Genomic DNA, 15,859 nt, shown 5'->3' on the forward strand with positions numbered 1-15,859 from the left:
TCCAATAGCAGTAAAATATTTCCAAAATATCTCTTCATATGGAAAGTGAGGACTACAATAACTTAAGAATGGCAGAGGAGTATCAAGAGTTTTTAAACATCATAGTGTCCACCAAATACTCCTTTAAAATACAGATACTCAAATACCCATTTTCATCAGTGCTGTGAAGATGTGTCAGTGCATTTGACAAAGTGCATATAAAAAGAAGTTTCACTAAACGTAACAGTTAAACTTCAGTCTTAAGATGATGGCTTCAGCGTCCGTTTCATCTTTTCCCTCTTGAGTTTATGGGACACTGTCGTGTCAAACAGGGCAGTGTGCCAGAGCCACAGCTGCCTCAGACGTGTCCGAGTCCTGGTGAGTGTGTGAGGGGGCCGGGCTGACAGGGGCCGGACTGACGGGGACCTCCACACTGTGACTGCTGTGGGGGGCCCTGCGGGCCAGGGGGTTGTGCAGCTCCTTGTCGGGGCAGTTCTGCACCGTGATGATGCGGTTGAAGGCTTTGAGTCGGTGCCACAGCTGCAGGTAAACCTTACCCTGGATGTACATGAAGATGAGTCCTCCAGTGAAGCCTATGGCCACCACGATGAGCTTGGTCCAGAAGGGCCACTCCAGCACCCCTGGCACACAAACACAAGCACACAAACAAACACACAGCGGTCACAGATCATCTCCGGACGTGAGGGAAAAGTGGGCTGTACTGCGCTGTGCTTACCCATGGTTGAGTAGTACTTCATAAGAGCAAATCTCCATAACTCTTCTGCAATCAAGAGTGGGCCATATCTCTCTTTATAAAAGTACAGTATATTATCTCTAACACGATTTTGATGTGTTCAAACACGACACATTAGTAACTGTGTTTGTACCAGGACGTCTAACATTATAGTGCACCAGGGTCACAAGACATTAGGGGTGGGATTTAAGACCTGCTTCAATGCTCCAGGCATAAGGACTCTTAGCACATTGGCCTCTGAAGTCTAATATCTTAATATTACTCATACTATAGTGAGGCTTTGGCTTGTACTCCGGATTGCAGATAAAATACAAAAATGCACTCTCCGGATATTGCTGTGAAACCAAATACTTCTACAAAGATGATTTACATGAGTTATTTTAAATGACTGGTAGTGTCTGTCTTACTGAATATAGAGAGTGGAGAGGATTTCCCCATCATCAGGAGCATGGATCTGTGCATGGGCTTCAGCTTCCTGTTATATGCAACACTTTGAAGACTTTTTCCCATTCAAACATACATTTTGTTTAAACTGTCAATCGCTATGGGCAACAGTCCTAATTTGAAACAGATCTGATTTGAAACACGTGGATAACACATCTCTGATTAGGAGACTGTAGAAAGGAGAACAGGGCCAGTGTAATGTTGTGGTAACCATGATGACCACAACTTTACACTGAACACCACAACTTTACACTGAACACCACAACTTTACACTGAACACCACAACTTTACACTGAACACCACAACTTTACACTGAACACCACAACTTTACACTGAACACCACAACTTTACACTGAACACCACATTACACTATAAACCACAACATTACACTCAACACGACTAATATGAATTTAATATCTGTTCAAAAAGCTAAAGCTAAAATACATAAATACCACTGCCACCCGAATGGTTAGTTTGATCGGGTTAGTTGCTCTTGGTGTACAGACCATTCTTTCCCTGTCGGACCTCCTCTGCCGTTCTCTTGACCAGGATGTAGACTGACCACAGCATGCAGCCCATAGCGAGGAGGTGGAACAGGACCGAGCAGAAGATCTTCCTCCGCTCGCCTTTGGACATGTGGAGCTTCTCCCACTGCAAAACAAACACCACTGGGTCAGAGAAGATGCACTTTTACTGATGTGATCTGATAATGGCCGGACTGACGAACAGTTAACAGGAGATAGATGTGGAACCGGTCATTTCTCAAAGTGTCTGCACTTATCTGGGTTTATCTAAGACAAGAATCACTCACTGTGACTTCATTTACTATTGATAATGTGGATTCACCAGAACGTTTAACGTGAGACACAGGTGCATTTAAATGCTCCATTTATAAATACATTTATAAAGCGCTAAAGCAGGTTTAGTGTCTTACCCAAGGACACAGAGGCAGTATTCATCTGAGGATCTGACCACTATATTACGGACATATTTATGAGGAACATGTATAAAAATGTGCATTTAGAGTAAAATAGTAACAGTACATTTTAGAGTCAACACTTCTTAATATCTCTTTGTCTTTGTGTCTGTTTTCTCACCGCTGTTGTGTACTTTCCACCACTGAGTAAGAGCTACAAACTAAAAAAATGCATTATAATTCTCCATATTAATCTCCAGATTTGATTCAGAGAAATAAAACATTTTAGGAATAGTTTGTACATGTGGCTACTCTCATGTTAAAGGGTCACTATGAACACACCCCTTCCACAGTAGAGCATTAAACACATCTATCTTCATGTGGCAAGCAGGTGACTCCACTGGGACAAATTACAGGTTAGATCTGTGGCGCGGCGAGCTCGTTCACAGTAAAAATGCAGGTTTTTGTATTGCCATGGCAAAAAAAACACATGTAATCGAATAAATGGCAGATAGACAAGTTTAATCTCTTAATATGCCTGTGAAACATTCCAGACAAAGCCATAACATCTCCATGAAGACAAGAAGCTGCCCAGACTGAAGCTGATATGGATTATGACTGTAACCGTGGACACAAACACACCTTGCTCAGCGGCTTGAGCCTGGTCTCCATGATGAAGTCGAACTTGCACAGCTCACAGCAGCGTGTGTCGGACGACTTGATCCACTGGTTGAGGCAGGTCTGGTGGACAAAGCTGAGACTTCCTGTGCAGCGACACGGCATGATCAGCGGGCATTCGTCGTCCCCCTCGCAGTGGCAGATCCTGATGCAGACACCGAGGATTTGTCATGAACACCGGACCTTCTGTTATTTATAAAAGTTGGGTAATAGTGGCGAGAGGTACGTTGAAACATATATTATAGAACCTTTAAAATAAGTCATTAGTGTTTAATCTTCCGGAATGGCGGCGACTGGAGGCAAAATGTGCAATATCATTGTTTATTTAAAATTATACTGATGTTAGTAACTCTTTAGAACAAAAACAAGCAACAACTATCATAATTTTTCATAGTTTTGGCCGGGGTGCGACTTATACTTATATATTTATACTTATATACTTATACTTGTACTCCGGAGTGACTTATATGTGATATTATTTGTTATTTTCACACTTGCAACAACATTTCATACTCTAGTGCGACTTATATATGTTTTTTTCTTCTCTGTTATGCTATATGCTATTATACTATGGTGCGACTTATAGTCCGGAAAATACAGTATTTCTTGCCTCAACGTTGCATTTGAGCTTCACTAAAAGTATAATTTGTAATAAAGGATGTAATATGTCAAAGTAAATAAACTATTGTGCGGTCAACATTTCTGTAAGTAATTCTCTAATAAAACCTAAAACTTCTGATTTTGCCATCAAAATGCATCAAGTTAAATAAACAATCATGTGAAATGGTCTTTTAACCTGATCTCACTCACATGTAAAGGGTCTATACTAAAAACTTCTAAAAGAGCCGTGTCATGCCACCTCTAGAAGTTACAGGTTTGACAACGGCAAATGACCAAAACCAAGAATATGTTCTGCCGAGCTCGAACACACGACAGAGAACATTCCTCAAACAGACCTTAAATATCAAGGTTTGTTTATAAAGCACACTTACAACTTTAATAACTGCAATAATACACATAAACAAACAATTAAAATACACATGAAGTTAATAAGGATTTAAACTGCTCTAGAGTCTCAGCAGCTTGGACATATGGGAGGTTAAGCAAGGACAGAAGACCAAGAACACTATTCACCCCTTCTCTGGATCACCGAAAAACAACTATTTCAGTTTTTTTCTCATTTAAATGTGGAGAGTCTTTGATGTTTCTGAGGCAGTGAATCAGGGGCTCAAATGACGAAGCATTTGACTGCAGGAGAATGTCATCAGCAAAGCAATAGAATGAGATATTGTATTTTTAAAGAGAGATCCTACTGGCAACAAATAAATGCAGAAGAGAACTGGCCCTAGGACAAAACCCTGAGGTACACCACAGTTCAAAGGGTCAGATTTAGACTGATGTGGTCAACTGAAATTGTTCAGAAATGTCATCACATGCAAGGTGTGACTGCAGTTGGCGATAGACGACCTTTTCCAACGCTTTAGAAAGGAAGGGAAGTTTAGATATTGGCCAATAGTTTTAAGAACATTAGAATCCAAATTGTGCTTTTTAGGGTCTGGACAACAGCATGTTTAAAAACAGAGGGAACACAGCCAGAGGAAAGTGATGCATTGATAAAAGTTAAAACAATTGGACTAACTTCATCCAAGACTTCTTTAAAAAGTTTAGAAGGTAGGCCATCATTAGGAGGGTCAAAGCGTCTGAACTATCGTTGCCAGTTCACGGAGGCCTATAGGCTCCATGACCCACAGGAACAGCAGCAGGGTCAGATATCAGGAACAAAGAGAAGGTGGACCTAATGCCACCAATTCTTCCAACAAAAAAACGTCAGGAATATTTCACACAAGTATAGAGTAGAGTATTTCATGCAACATTCAACATGGGTTAATGATGTGATTCAAGACATGGAAAAGCACTCGGGGCTTGTTGCCATTTGTGGACACAAGGTTAGACATTAGAGTCACATTTAGGAGTTGTAACAGACCTGCAGACCTCTGTCTCCGAGTCGGACCACGGGTGCTGTGTGGTGGCCCCGTTGCCCGCGCAGTGAGACTGAGGGATGGGCACTGACATGTCCCTGCCCCCTGCGCCTCTCTCCTGGTAGCGTTTGGTGATGAGCTCCTGTGGCTCCTCCTCCTCCTCCTCCTCCCCTGTGGGTGGAGGCGTGCTGCCGTGCCCCTTCTCCTCCTGGTCGCCTCCACACATCGACGTCTCCTTCTCCCCCGACACCTCCTCGGGCACATCTTGGGACGCCTCTCGTTTCCCTGAGGCGCTTCTCCTGTGCCGCCTCTTCAGACCGCCGCCGTTCTCCTCCAGCGGCCGGTTCTCCTCCAGCGGCCGGTTCTCCTCCAGCGGCCGGTTCTCCTTCTCCTCCTCTGAGCTGATCGACTGCAGCATCATCTCCTCTGCCTTGGGTTCAAAGGCCTGGATGGCGTCTCTGTCTCGGCTGCGTCGTCGAGTCCTCCTGGCCTTCTCCTTGCTCCAGCTGCGGGCCTGTCTCCACGCCTCCTCGTCCGACGTCGAGTCCGTTTGCGGGGCCGGATCCCTCCTGTGTTCTTTGGTAGGACGGTCCCTCTTCTCGGCCCTCTCGCTGCGGCCCGAGCTCAGGCTGGGCTCGGTCAGGTCCTGCTTGGAGGTGCTGTCCACGCAGGTGAAGGCGGGGCAGCCGGCGCCTTTGCGACGGTGGCGGCGCTTCGCCTGTTTCTTTTGGGCCGGCACGGCGCTGGAGGAGCCCAGTGCGTTTACTACTGTCATGGTGGAGGAGCTCGTGTGCTTCCCTGACCCTTCCTCTTCTAAACGAGACAGGGGCCCAGAACTGAACACATGCACACAAGACAGATGGAAACAGAAATGTATGAATACACAAGATGGAAGTAAACAAATGTGTGTAACCTCAACCGCTGGCAGTTTATTGAAAAAGGTTATTTTATGGAAGCTGCAAGATGGTTTTATTTGAGTTTATTTAAAGTAACATTATGTAAGTTTGTGGTACGTCACCTGCAAAACTCAAAATCTGGTGGAACAAATTATCTTCCATTTCTATAACTTTCAGTGTGATATATAAATCCTAAAATCAATTTTGTGCCAGAAAAGTTGTGCTAGGGGTTTAGTTAATGATTTAATTTGAATAAAACAAGCAAATATACGCAACATTTAAACTGTAATTCAACTGAAAATGTCACTCTTTAACTATTTAATCATTGCTTTTATTCATCCTCCAGTTCACATACTTTTATTTTATTTTGAGATCTTTTACTGACCAGGATCAGGACAGTTCCTCTGAGACTTTTCAGGGGCGAGTTCAGGCACAGGGAGAACACGATGAACTCCACACAGAAAAGCCCCGCTCCGTCCAGGACATGATGAACTCACCTGAACCTGCTGTAGAGATCCAGGTTCAGGTAAGTTCATCCGGAGAACGGCGGCGGACAGATGGGAATAAATGCAAACAGCATGTAAAGAGAGGCTAATCCAATCCGGTACTTAACTGTCTCATTTGAGCGTTAGGGTTGGTCCGATATGGATTATATATCATTTTTTAGCCAATACCTACATCTGGCATTTGGCGCGCTGCTGTAATCGATATTTACTTGGCACGTCGGGGTTTGTCAGGTCACAATATAATAGCAAGAGCAAAAAAAACAATAAATCGTTCAGTCTGAGCTTCAGTTCAGTTTTATAACGCGACCGGAATGAAAGTAAACGTTAATTTGTGCCGTTTTTTCTCACGCAACGCTTAAGTTATATATAGCAACATCCCTAATCTTTACATTAATGAACTTCGGTAAAGTTATTTTTTGTAGCCTATTTGCTCTTCTATTTTTACTCGTCAAATTGGGGGGCACCAACCAAAGATGACCAGATATTGGCCGATCATAATCCCGGTTGTCCTAGTCGTTTAGTTGAATTTAAATCATACCAAATCAAAATGACACAAACAAATAAGGATATAAAGTAAGGATGTTTCGATGAGTGACATTTCTGACGCCTATGTACGACAAATATCCCTCTACGAACCGATTGACCGTACAATCACGCAGAACTGATTATATTTCCGCTTGCACGCAGTGGCACTCACACACCTGCATATGTCCTGAGACGATGGCGTGGCGGAGGTCCTCGAGGCTGTGGTCAGTCCTGTCGAGTTGCTGACCTGGACAATAAAAGGGTAAATGTGTCAGATATCACTATTTTGATCAATTTCCCCTTTTTACCCACATTTTTTGTTACCATTTCGGACATATGTTTTTAAGGTTTGTACAGTTGAGGGGATGGAATCATATTTTTATTCCAGTATAATCATGGCCTCAAGACTCCTGCCATGGACACAATAAATGGATACCTTTGGAACACACTTTTGGCGGCAGGAAAAAGGCCGTCACAAGGAAAAAGACGACACAAAACCTCATCGACTATCAAGGACTGGACTGACATTGTACTAAACATCAGACAAACGGAAAAAAAGACATTCGGACTTCGTTTAGAAATCGACAAATTTGACTAAATGGGACTTGCTGTGACTCAATTTTATTTATGTTTGTCGATTGTACCATTATGATAATTTCTCATTATTATTATTATCATTTATTCATTTTGTTCTACTCTCTGGTCCTGTTCCTTGTTTTTATTTGTATATATCAAAAAAATTACGGGGAAAAAAGTGTAAAATGCAACTTTCCGAGGATCTTTTATAATGGCATTTATCTGTTTCGACCGATCTCTTAAAGTGTTACTCAGATAGTGTTTCACCAACTTTGAACATCCTTTTAAAGATAAGATTAGATAATCCTTTATTGTCCACACATGGGAAAATTTCATTAAAGCTGCACTATGTAACATTTCTGGTGGAGAGTCTGCCCCCTGCATGTCTCCACCGGAATGTTCCACAATATTACAAAGTGCACCTTTAAAGAGACAAATTTAAAACGCATGCAGTAAAGAAAAACAATATAAAATAAGTAAATATACAATGTAATATGAGGCAAATACAAAATTAAATTGTATTGCACTGTCTATGTCATTAAAAAGCTGCAAGAAGGATAGACACAAAACACAGAAGCCCTAATTTTTTCTGCGGTTTGAATTAAAAAGCAAAATTTTACAGATTCATGGAGCAGGGGTCTTATTTATATTTATAAAAAGCATGAGTTTTGATCTATACAAATGAAAATTAGCAAAAATGAGCTTTCAGATAGGAGGTGATTGATTTACAATTTAATATTTAATTTAATAATGCACAAAATCTAGTGTTTCCAATGAAATTAGGAATCATAACTATTTTGTCACTTACTCAGTGAAAAGAGAAGCAAAACCTTTAGTCAAGTAAGAGTACAGTTAAACTCATGAAGGTGTCTGGAAACTACTACTACTACTACTACTACTACTACTACTGCTACTACTACTACTACTGCTACTACTACTACTACTGCTACTACTACTGCTACTACTACTGCTGCTACGACGTACAAAACATGGTTACGTTTCCGACATTGAACCGCGGCGTTCCTTGGTCGCGCCGGGAGGAGGTTCTATTGATTTGACGCCGCAGCATTAGCACGTTAGCTTCTGCTCGGATAAACGCTGAGGCTCTCTCCACTTTTAACTGTGATATTAATATGGAGCTTTCAGGACCGAGACGTTCAGCGGCTGGTTACCTTGGAGATGTTGCTGGATCGACTTCCCGAGCGTCCAGGGGCCTTCCTCCCCTGCAGAGATGAGAGAGAGCGAGAGAGAGTTTACTCGAGAACATGGTGCTGCTGTCATGTCCCGAAGCATTTATTATCCGACAGTACTATTATAGCAATTACAGCATCTATTATCGATTTCTAGCTTCTTCTTCTTCTTCTTCTTCTAGCACGTTTTACAAATATTCCAGTCTCTAAAAGTCCTGAACGAGCTGAAAAAAACACTGAAAGATGAATATAATCTTATGTTAGTCTCCTGTTTTAAGCAAAGACATAAGAAACAATCAATAATACACACGTTAAACTTGGATAAATATGTCACCTAGATATTACCTATGCAAAAAAATTAACCAACGGCAACGGTATTGTCGTTTACAGCTCACAAATAAGTCCAGAGAACCCAAAAGACGTGATGAGGAGCTTCATAAGGGCATCGCCAGCAGGAGATTCAAGTGAACTTCAGGGTGAGGAACGTCTAAAGCATCTTATAATGAGTGAAACCCCCAAATGTCTGGATGGTGGAGTGGCCCCCGTCTTGTGTTTGGCTCGTGTTTGAGAAGTCCCGTAGCTATTCCTGTTTTGTTCTTCGTGGCCTTGGGGTAAAGCCAGCAAATCCCATTACCCAATGGTCCGGGACACTGCTCTGTAATGTGTCTCTAATAAAAAGTCCGCTTACAATAATTTATTCCTAAGGTTCCTGGAGTCTAAATGCGACCTCGACCATCTGCGCTCTACATGCAGATTTCTGGGGTCAGAGTTTGTGTGACAAGAAGCCGCCCGCGCTAATTTTAAACCCATCAATTTAAGAGTCGCCAATTAACTTTCTTAAACATACTAAGCCTAAAGTGGCTCTGTGAAAACGAGTTACAACCAGGACAGAATAATGAATATTCTCTGTGTAATAAAAAGCATCGTTTGAATTATGATTGATGTAGTAGTGGAACATCTGTTAGCATCTGTTAGCTTCTGTTAGCTTGTCTATAGCATTGGATTTAGCGCTCCCGTCGGATCCTTGGAACTTTACCGAGACGAAAACACTGCATCGGGAGCGGATAGTGAACTCTAGTGCCTTTTTTTTTTTAACTTTCGCGAGAGACGTTAATCGTAGGAATGGGGCAAGATCTCGCGCCAGAAGATCGTGATCGTGAGATAAAATTGTCACTACATGTGGAATTGTTGCCACATGAGGAAAATGAAAAGAACATGGGTGAACATTTCGTCGTTACAGCTCTAGAGAAGCTGTAGTTCCAAAAAGCAGCGCTACAAAGACAGCAAAAGTATTAGAATAAATGAGAAACTCTGGGGCCAAAAATTAACTGTCAAACTCTTGCCCCGTCTTGTTCTCGTGGGCCTAATCCCGTCTCATGGAACTTGTGAGTACTTGTTTTACCTGAGACATAAGTACCATTATAATTAAGCCAATTCAAAACATTTAAAGGAATACGTGTGCTATAAAAAGGCATTTCTCAGCACAGAATACACCGGGATATTCCTCTGTGAGAAGAGGAAAACCTTCAATACCGACAGTTGCAGTGTATGGTTGAGGTGGTCCACGTCCTGTTGATGTGGGAGTGAGAAATCTGCATTATTTTTAGCGGCAGCAACACAAAAGGTAGCGAGGGTCGTGTGCGGCGGCGCTGTGTGAATCACGCCGATAAACAGGAACGCCACTGACGAGTAGATGGCCGCGCTCTCTAAGCTGATCAAGGGATTTGCCGATGGCCGGGTTTAAATTAGCCGCCCGTGTGGAGTCACAGCAAACACTGCCCCGCCCGTCTGCCGAGAAAGAATGGAACCAAGGAGTCTGGTGGTGTCCAAACGCACAGAAATATAATGTGGCAGCGAATGGATGATACAAGACACATTCAACTCCCCCTAATGCACTACAAAACCTTCTGTCATGTCACAGTTTGCATCATATTTCCTATATCTAAACCTTGCATCTACAGAGGCTATAGATAGAAGTAATATTTACCCATTTTTTATCTAACTGGCACACGCTTGCATACGTGTACACCCTCGACCACAAATCTGCTTTCTATCTTTTGCTGCGTTCGTTTGTCAGAGTTGTCTTTTGTTCTTTGTTATTGTGTTTGTAATGTGTGAGCGACTGTCGGACTCTAACTACTAGTGAGTCAAAACGTAGGCTACTTTATGGTTTTAAAAAAGCACTCGAAATGGAACTTAAAACCACATGTAACTGGCAGGAAAATACCTGTCAGTGCAACAGATCAGGTACAAGTACAAGTACACAACGATCCAAAGCATTGTATTATGCTTGGCCTGTACGATTGAGACTAATAGATTGAGGATATAGATCTGAAGAATGCGTGAATATGCGCAAATGCTGTACACGCTATGCACACGCTACCCGCCCAGTTTGGTCACGTCGCGAGCTTGAGAGTTCCGAGAAATAGCTCAAAAATAGAATCAGTTCACAGTTCTATCAAGGGCGACTGCGTTTTAACACCACGTTATCGGCGACAATATCTGTAGAGTTGTAAAAGCAGATGTGGAAGTTCACAGAATCTACTGCGGCTCCTCACTAAAGCACTAAAACTGTGTGTCTGGACAGAGTGACCGTAAAGTTAACGTACGGTTAAGACAACAAAGTGTTTGGTAGCTAAAGTTAAAGCAACATTATCCTTTTGTCTTTTGCCCAAACGGTGACAACAAAGTATAATAGCGTAGTATATTATAAGTAGTAACTGGAAAACAAACTATTTGGTGTGCAATTAATTGTCTCTGATGGTGCTTTCTCAACTGGTTCATCTGCACTCAGCATATTGCGCATTGTCTTGGTGTGCGCGTGTTGGAATAAAGTTTGATTGATTGATAATAGCAATAACAACACCACATTATATTGTTATAGTAATAAAGTTCAACAAGATTGTCCACATTCTTATTAAAGTGGGTGTGTGGAACCTCTCCCGTTGGTAGCAATCCTCCGTCGATACGGAACAGGTTGCGTTAGTCACCGCCCAGCTTGTCGCCCAGCTTTTTAAAATTGGCTAGAACAAGAGACAGATTGTGGACGAGGACAGCGCCCGTTCAGTCCCGTGTCCGCATCGCAATTTGTGAACCGGGAAAATCAACGAGAACCCTGAAGACGAAAGCGCAGGCTCTGAACGGTCAACGACACCGAACAGCGCACGTACTTTTGGGCAAACGCTAATTTTCATCGCAGTTTTTCCTTGTTATTGTTTGGAAAAAAGTATACACGCGCAGAGGCCAATAGCCGCTGTACTTTAGCATAGCGCTTTTCTTTGACTTACTACTTTGTCTTACGAAAAGCGACTGCGATGACGCTTGACGCTCAAGACGTCGGCCCAGAACTATTGGTTACTACAGATCAGGCCACACGGCGAGGGCTATTTCTGATGCTGTTTCCTGGCTCACGACCAAACGCACGGCACTGCCAAGACGTTTGTATTAGCCACGAAACGAGAAGGACAACCACGAAAAGTGCAAGTCAGGATGAACGAAACAAAGCACTGGTTCGCCTACAAAAGTGTTGGTGTGTTTGGTTTCTTTATTTTACCCATAGCTGCAATTAAATCCCGTTTATTGCAGAATATAGCTCTTTTTAAACACAATTCCTTGACTAAATGATCAGTTTAGGTTCCGGTTCGAGGCAAAAACGCACGATTAATTCGAAAGTACGCGAAAATACTAGTCAAATGAGCAGACGTGGACGTAAATAACAGACATGACTCGTATGCATGTGTCACTTGTTGGTCACGTCGTGTGCTTTGACAAATTAGACAGATGGCTTTGTCCGGCTGTTTGCCAGTTTTGTTTTCCAGCACAAAAGGAGGATATCCACCATAACCAAAGCCCAATCGTATCTTTGGTGTCGCTGATGATGGTGGAACAGCCTTTGCAGCGTTCGTCCCGTCGTCTTAACCGTAGCCACTGAACTTAAAGACCTGAAAAGTGACGTAACAAGAGTGACTCAAGGTTCCACGAGCTCAGAGCGCAGTCATTATGTCACAAAATTGTAACTTATGTTGTCGATTTGTGAATAAATGTGTATTATATGGTGTATTATGAGGCCAAATGTTTATGTTAAGAGTTTGTTTACCTCCTGGAGCATACATTTTATTCATGGATACATATTTGTTCGTACTTTTGATGACTCTTTGCCTCATAGATGTTCCTAATTGTAACTAATTGTGAAAAGCCATTGAAGCCTTTGGAAGACCGGGCTTTTGAAACATGGATGTGGCGAATGTTTACTTGTCGTCTGTGTAAATCCCACAAAACGTCACTTAAAAACGTCCCGATAATTGGTTTCAGAAATGAGCAATCTGGTCCAAGAGGAAGTCCATTCGCATAATTCTAAATTCGTAACTTATTTGTGACAGACGCGGGACTGAATTAGCCACATTGCTATTGTTGCCGATGGAAACGCACAAAACACAACTTGGACTCCACGACACAGTTCTCACATTTCCATCGTGTGAATTGGCCTCGGCTCACCTCGCTCTTGTCTTTGGCGCGCGTGGAGCTCTTGCCGGTGCCGCTGCCGTCCCTGGCCGGAACCACGGTGATCTGTTGTCCTGGCATGCTGCCGTTTCCCCGGCAACCCTCGGAGTCAGCCGCCGCCGTCCCGACCAAAAAAAAACACCTCTCCTCCTCTGCCGCCGCGCTCCGTCCACCGCCCCAAGGTCCCGATCGCCGAAACAACGACGAGAGCCGCGGATGGATGTGGATCGGGTCACCGTGGCAACAGGGAGACGAGGTGTGAGGTAGTCATGGCGACCGGGAAACTACTCAACCTCCTCCCCGCCCCATCCAGCTGCGACGGAGGAGAGATAGGCGATTCGGGATGGAAACGAGGGATGGAAACGAGCAGTGTGGAGTGCTAGCGGCGCGTTGCTAGCGTGTGGAGGTGTTGCGTTATGTGGCTCTCGTGTCGGCGGGGGGGGGCGGAGTCGGGATTTTTCCAGGGTCCGGTGGGGAATAAGCATACGGTTCACTGGGATTAGCGCTTAGACTAACCTCAATCTCCTCCTCGGACCAATGGTGGTGCTAATAGGCTTACACAACTTGTGCACTTGGGCGGTGGATATCAGACTGTCATAAATGTGGATTTATTTATCGTTCTGTCCGGGGGAAACGGTTTGAATTTTGCATTTACCGCGGATGATGCCGGGGCTGTAACCGACCTAAAAGTACATACAGTGGATGTAAAAAGTCTGCACGCCTCTTGTGACGTAAGATAAATTATTGACAAAGACAGATCATTTTTTTCTCCTTTAATGTGACATATAACCTGTATGATTAAGTTGAAAATACAAAATTAAATCATTTGGAGAGGGGGGGAGTCAAAATTTAAAATAAAATTAAATAATAGGTAAAGGACACATTAAAGGTGGAAAAAGTTCTGAAATGATTTATCTTGGACTTATTTTTTACATTAGAAAACCTGGCATTTTAACAGAGACTTTTTGAATGATTAAAGATTAAAGATTTTACTGAACTTTTTGCCCATTTTTACCCCAGTTTGACTATTTTGTTGTCATTGTACTTCCTGATTGGACGTGAGCAGCAATCACACAACTATTACCTAGCAACCATACTGTAAACAAGGACAAACATCCATATAAATTACACAATTGTTTTGATTTGACAACTAATTACGCCTGAAAACGCCTTTATTTTGTCAAACGACTGTTTAAACGGTCATAAAACGATGGTAGATGTTATTCACAGGTTCTATCCCACCAAACGTGAGGACACATAAGACAAGATAAGCCTTTATTTGTCCACACAATGGGGACATTTTAGTGTTGCAACACAAGTGGGTACAGAAGTAAAAGAACAGATAATTTATAGAAAACTTCTATATAAAACACTCTTAATGGAAAAGTTCTTACAAAACCTCTTATATTTTTCCCCTCCATCCCTTGTTGGGTAATGGGAGGTTTTGTCTATGGGAGTTTTTGTTTATAAGAGATCTTCTACTGAGAGTTTTTTTCAAACTTCCTATAAGTGATCTGTTCTTTTCTTCTGTATCTACCTCTGTATCTACCTGCGTTGCAACAATGAAATTTCCCTATGTGGGACAATAAAGGAATATCTTATCTTATATTCTTAAAGGCGCAATAGACGATTTTTCAGTGATTTGAGAACTCAGGTGGAAGTGCACATGCCACTCCCCCGTGTGGACTGATACAACACACACGTGCGTTTGTTTATTAGCGCGACGGATCGCATCGCATCTCTCGTCTCCCGTAGATTTCCGTCTCTGATGAATCAGCTCAAACAGTCTTTCTACGTCCTAATTTTGTCCCGTACACTGAGGGAACTATATTATGATAGATCAATGCGCTTAGACACGCAGAAACGTGCTGCTCTTGGGGGACGAGCCGCACATGGCTGCAGGTGAGCGATAGGTGCGTTTTATGATTGATACGTGACAGGACTAATCGACAGTCCACGCCACGAGGAAATAAGACTCAGATTTGGGCCAAAAAAATCGTCCATTCAACCTTTAATAAAGTAAAAAAAAAAAATAATAATAATACTAACAATAGTAACACTAACAGTATTGCACATGGATATGACAGTATTGCACATGAGTATGACAGTATTGCACATGAGTATGACAGTATTGCACATGAGTATGACAGTATTGCACATGAGTATGTCAGTATTGCACATGAGTATGACAGTATTGCACATGAGTATGTCAGTATTGCACATGAGTATTACAGTATTGCACATGATTATGACAGTATTGCACATGAGTATGACAGTATTGCACATAGGTATGACAGTGTTTGTTGTAAAGTCTGACAGCAGCAGAAGGAAAGACCTGCGAAACCTTTCCTTCACACATCGAGGATTGATCAGTCTCTCACTGAAGCTGCTCTCCAGAGTGGACAGAGTGTCCTGCAGGGGGCGACACTCATGGTCCAGCATAGATGTGAATCTAGCCAGGACCCTTCTGTCTCCCACCTCCTGCACCGAGTCCAGAGCACAGCCCAGGACGGAGCTGGACTTCTTGATGACTCTGTCCAGCCTCTTCCTCTCCCTCTCTGTGATGCTGCTGCTCCAGCAGGCCACACCGTACAGGAGGGCTGATGCCACCACAGAGTCGTAGAAGGTCTTCAGGAGTGGCCCTGTCACTCCAAAAGACCTGAGTCTCCTCAGGAGGTAGAGCCGACTCTGGCTCTTCCTGTACAGTGCGTCTGTGTTATGAGTCCAGTCCAGTTTGTGGTTCAGATGAACACTCAGGTACTTGAATGAGTCCACTCTCTCAATGTCCCGTCCCTGGAGGTTCACTGGTGAGGGGGCAGTGGGGTGGCGTCTGTGGAAGTCCACCACCATCTCCTCCACAGGAAATCCGCTGCAAATCAGCCACTGGAAATATTACCAAATTTTAGAAATAAAAGT

General features: G+C 43.0%; 1 protein-coding gene across 1 annotated transcript; it reads right to left on the minus strand.

Moving 5' to 3' along the window:
• Positions 1–303: 303 nt before the first annotated feature.
• On the minus strand, positions 304–13,057 carry marchf1 (membrane-associated ring finger (C3HC4) 1). Its single transcript, XM_072463645.1, has 7 exons — positions 12,938–13,057; positions 8,426–8,476; positions 6,854–6,924; positions 4,756–5,586; positions 2,736–2,916; positions 1,684–1,828; positions 304–620 (listed from the first exon to the last, which is right to left on the minus strand). The coding sequence occupies exons 1-7, from the start codon at positions 13,022–13,024 to the stop codon at positions 304–306; spliced, it is 1,683 nt and encodes a 560-aa protein (XP_072319746.1). The 5' UTR covers positions 13,025–13,057.
• Positions 13,058–15,859: the final 2,802 nt, after the last annotated feature.

Source organism: Eucyclogobius newberryi, unplaced genomic scaffold, assembly GCF_026437365.1.
Source record: "Eucyclogobius newberryi isolate DKJ021-1_F unplaced genomic scaffold, fEucNew1.0.hap1 SCAF_4, whole genome shotgun sequence".
In the NCBI taxonomy this organism is placed as follows: Eukaryota; Metazoa; Chordata; class Actinopteri; order Gobiiformes; family Gobiidae; genus Eucyclogobius; species Eucyclogobius newberryi.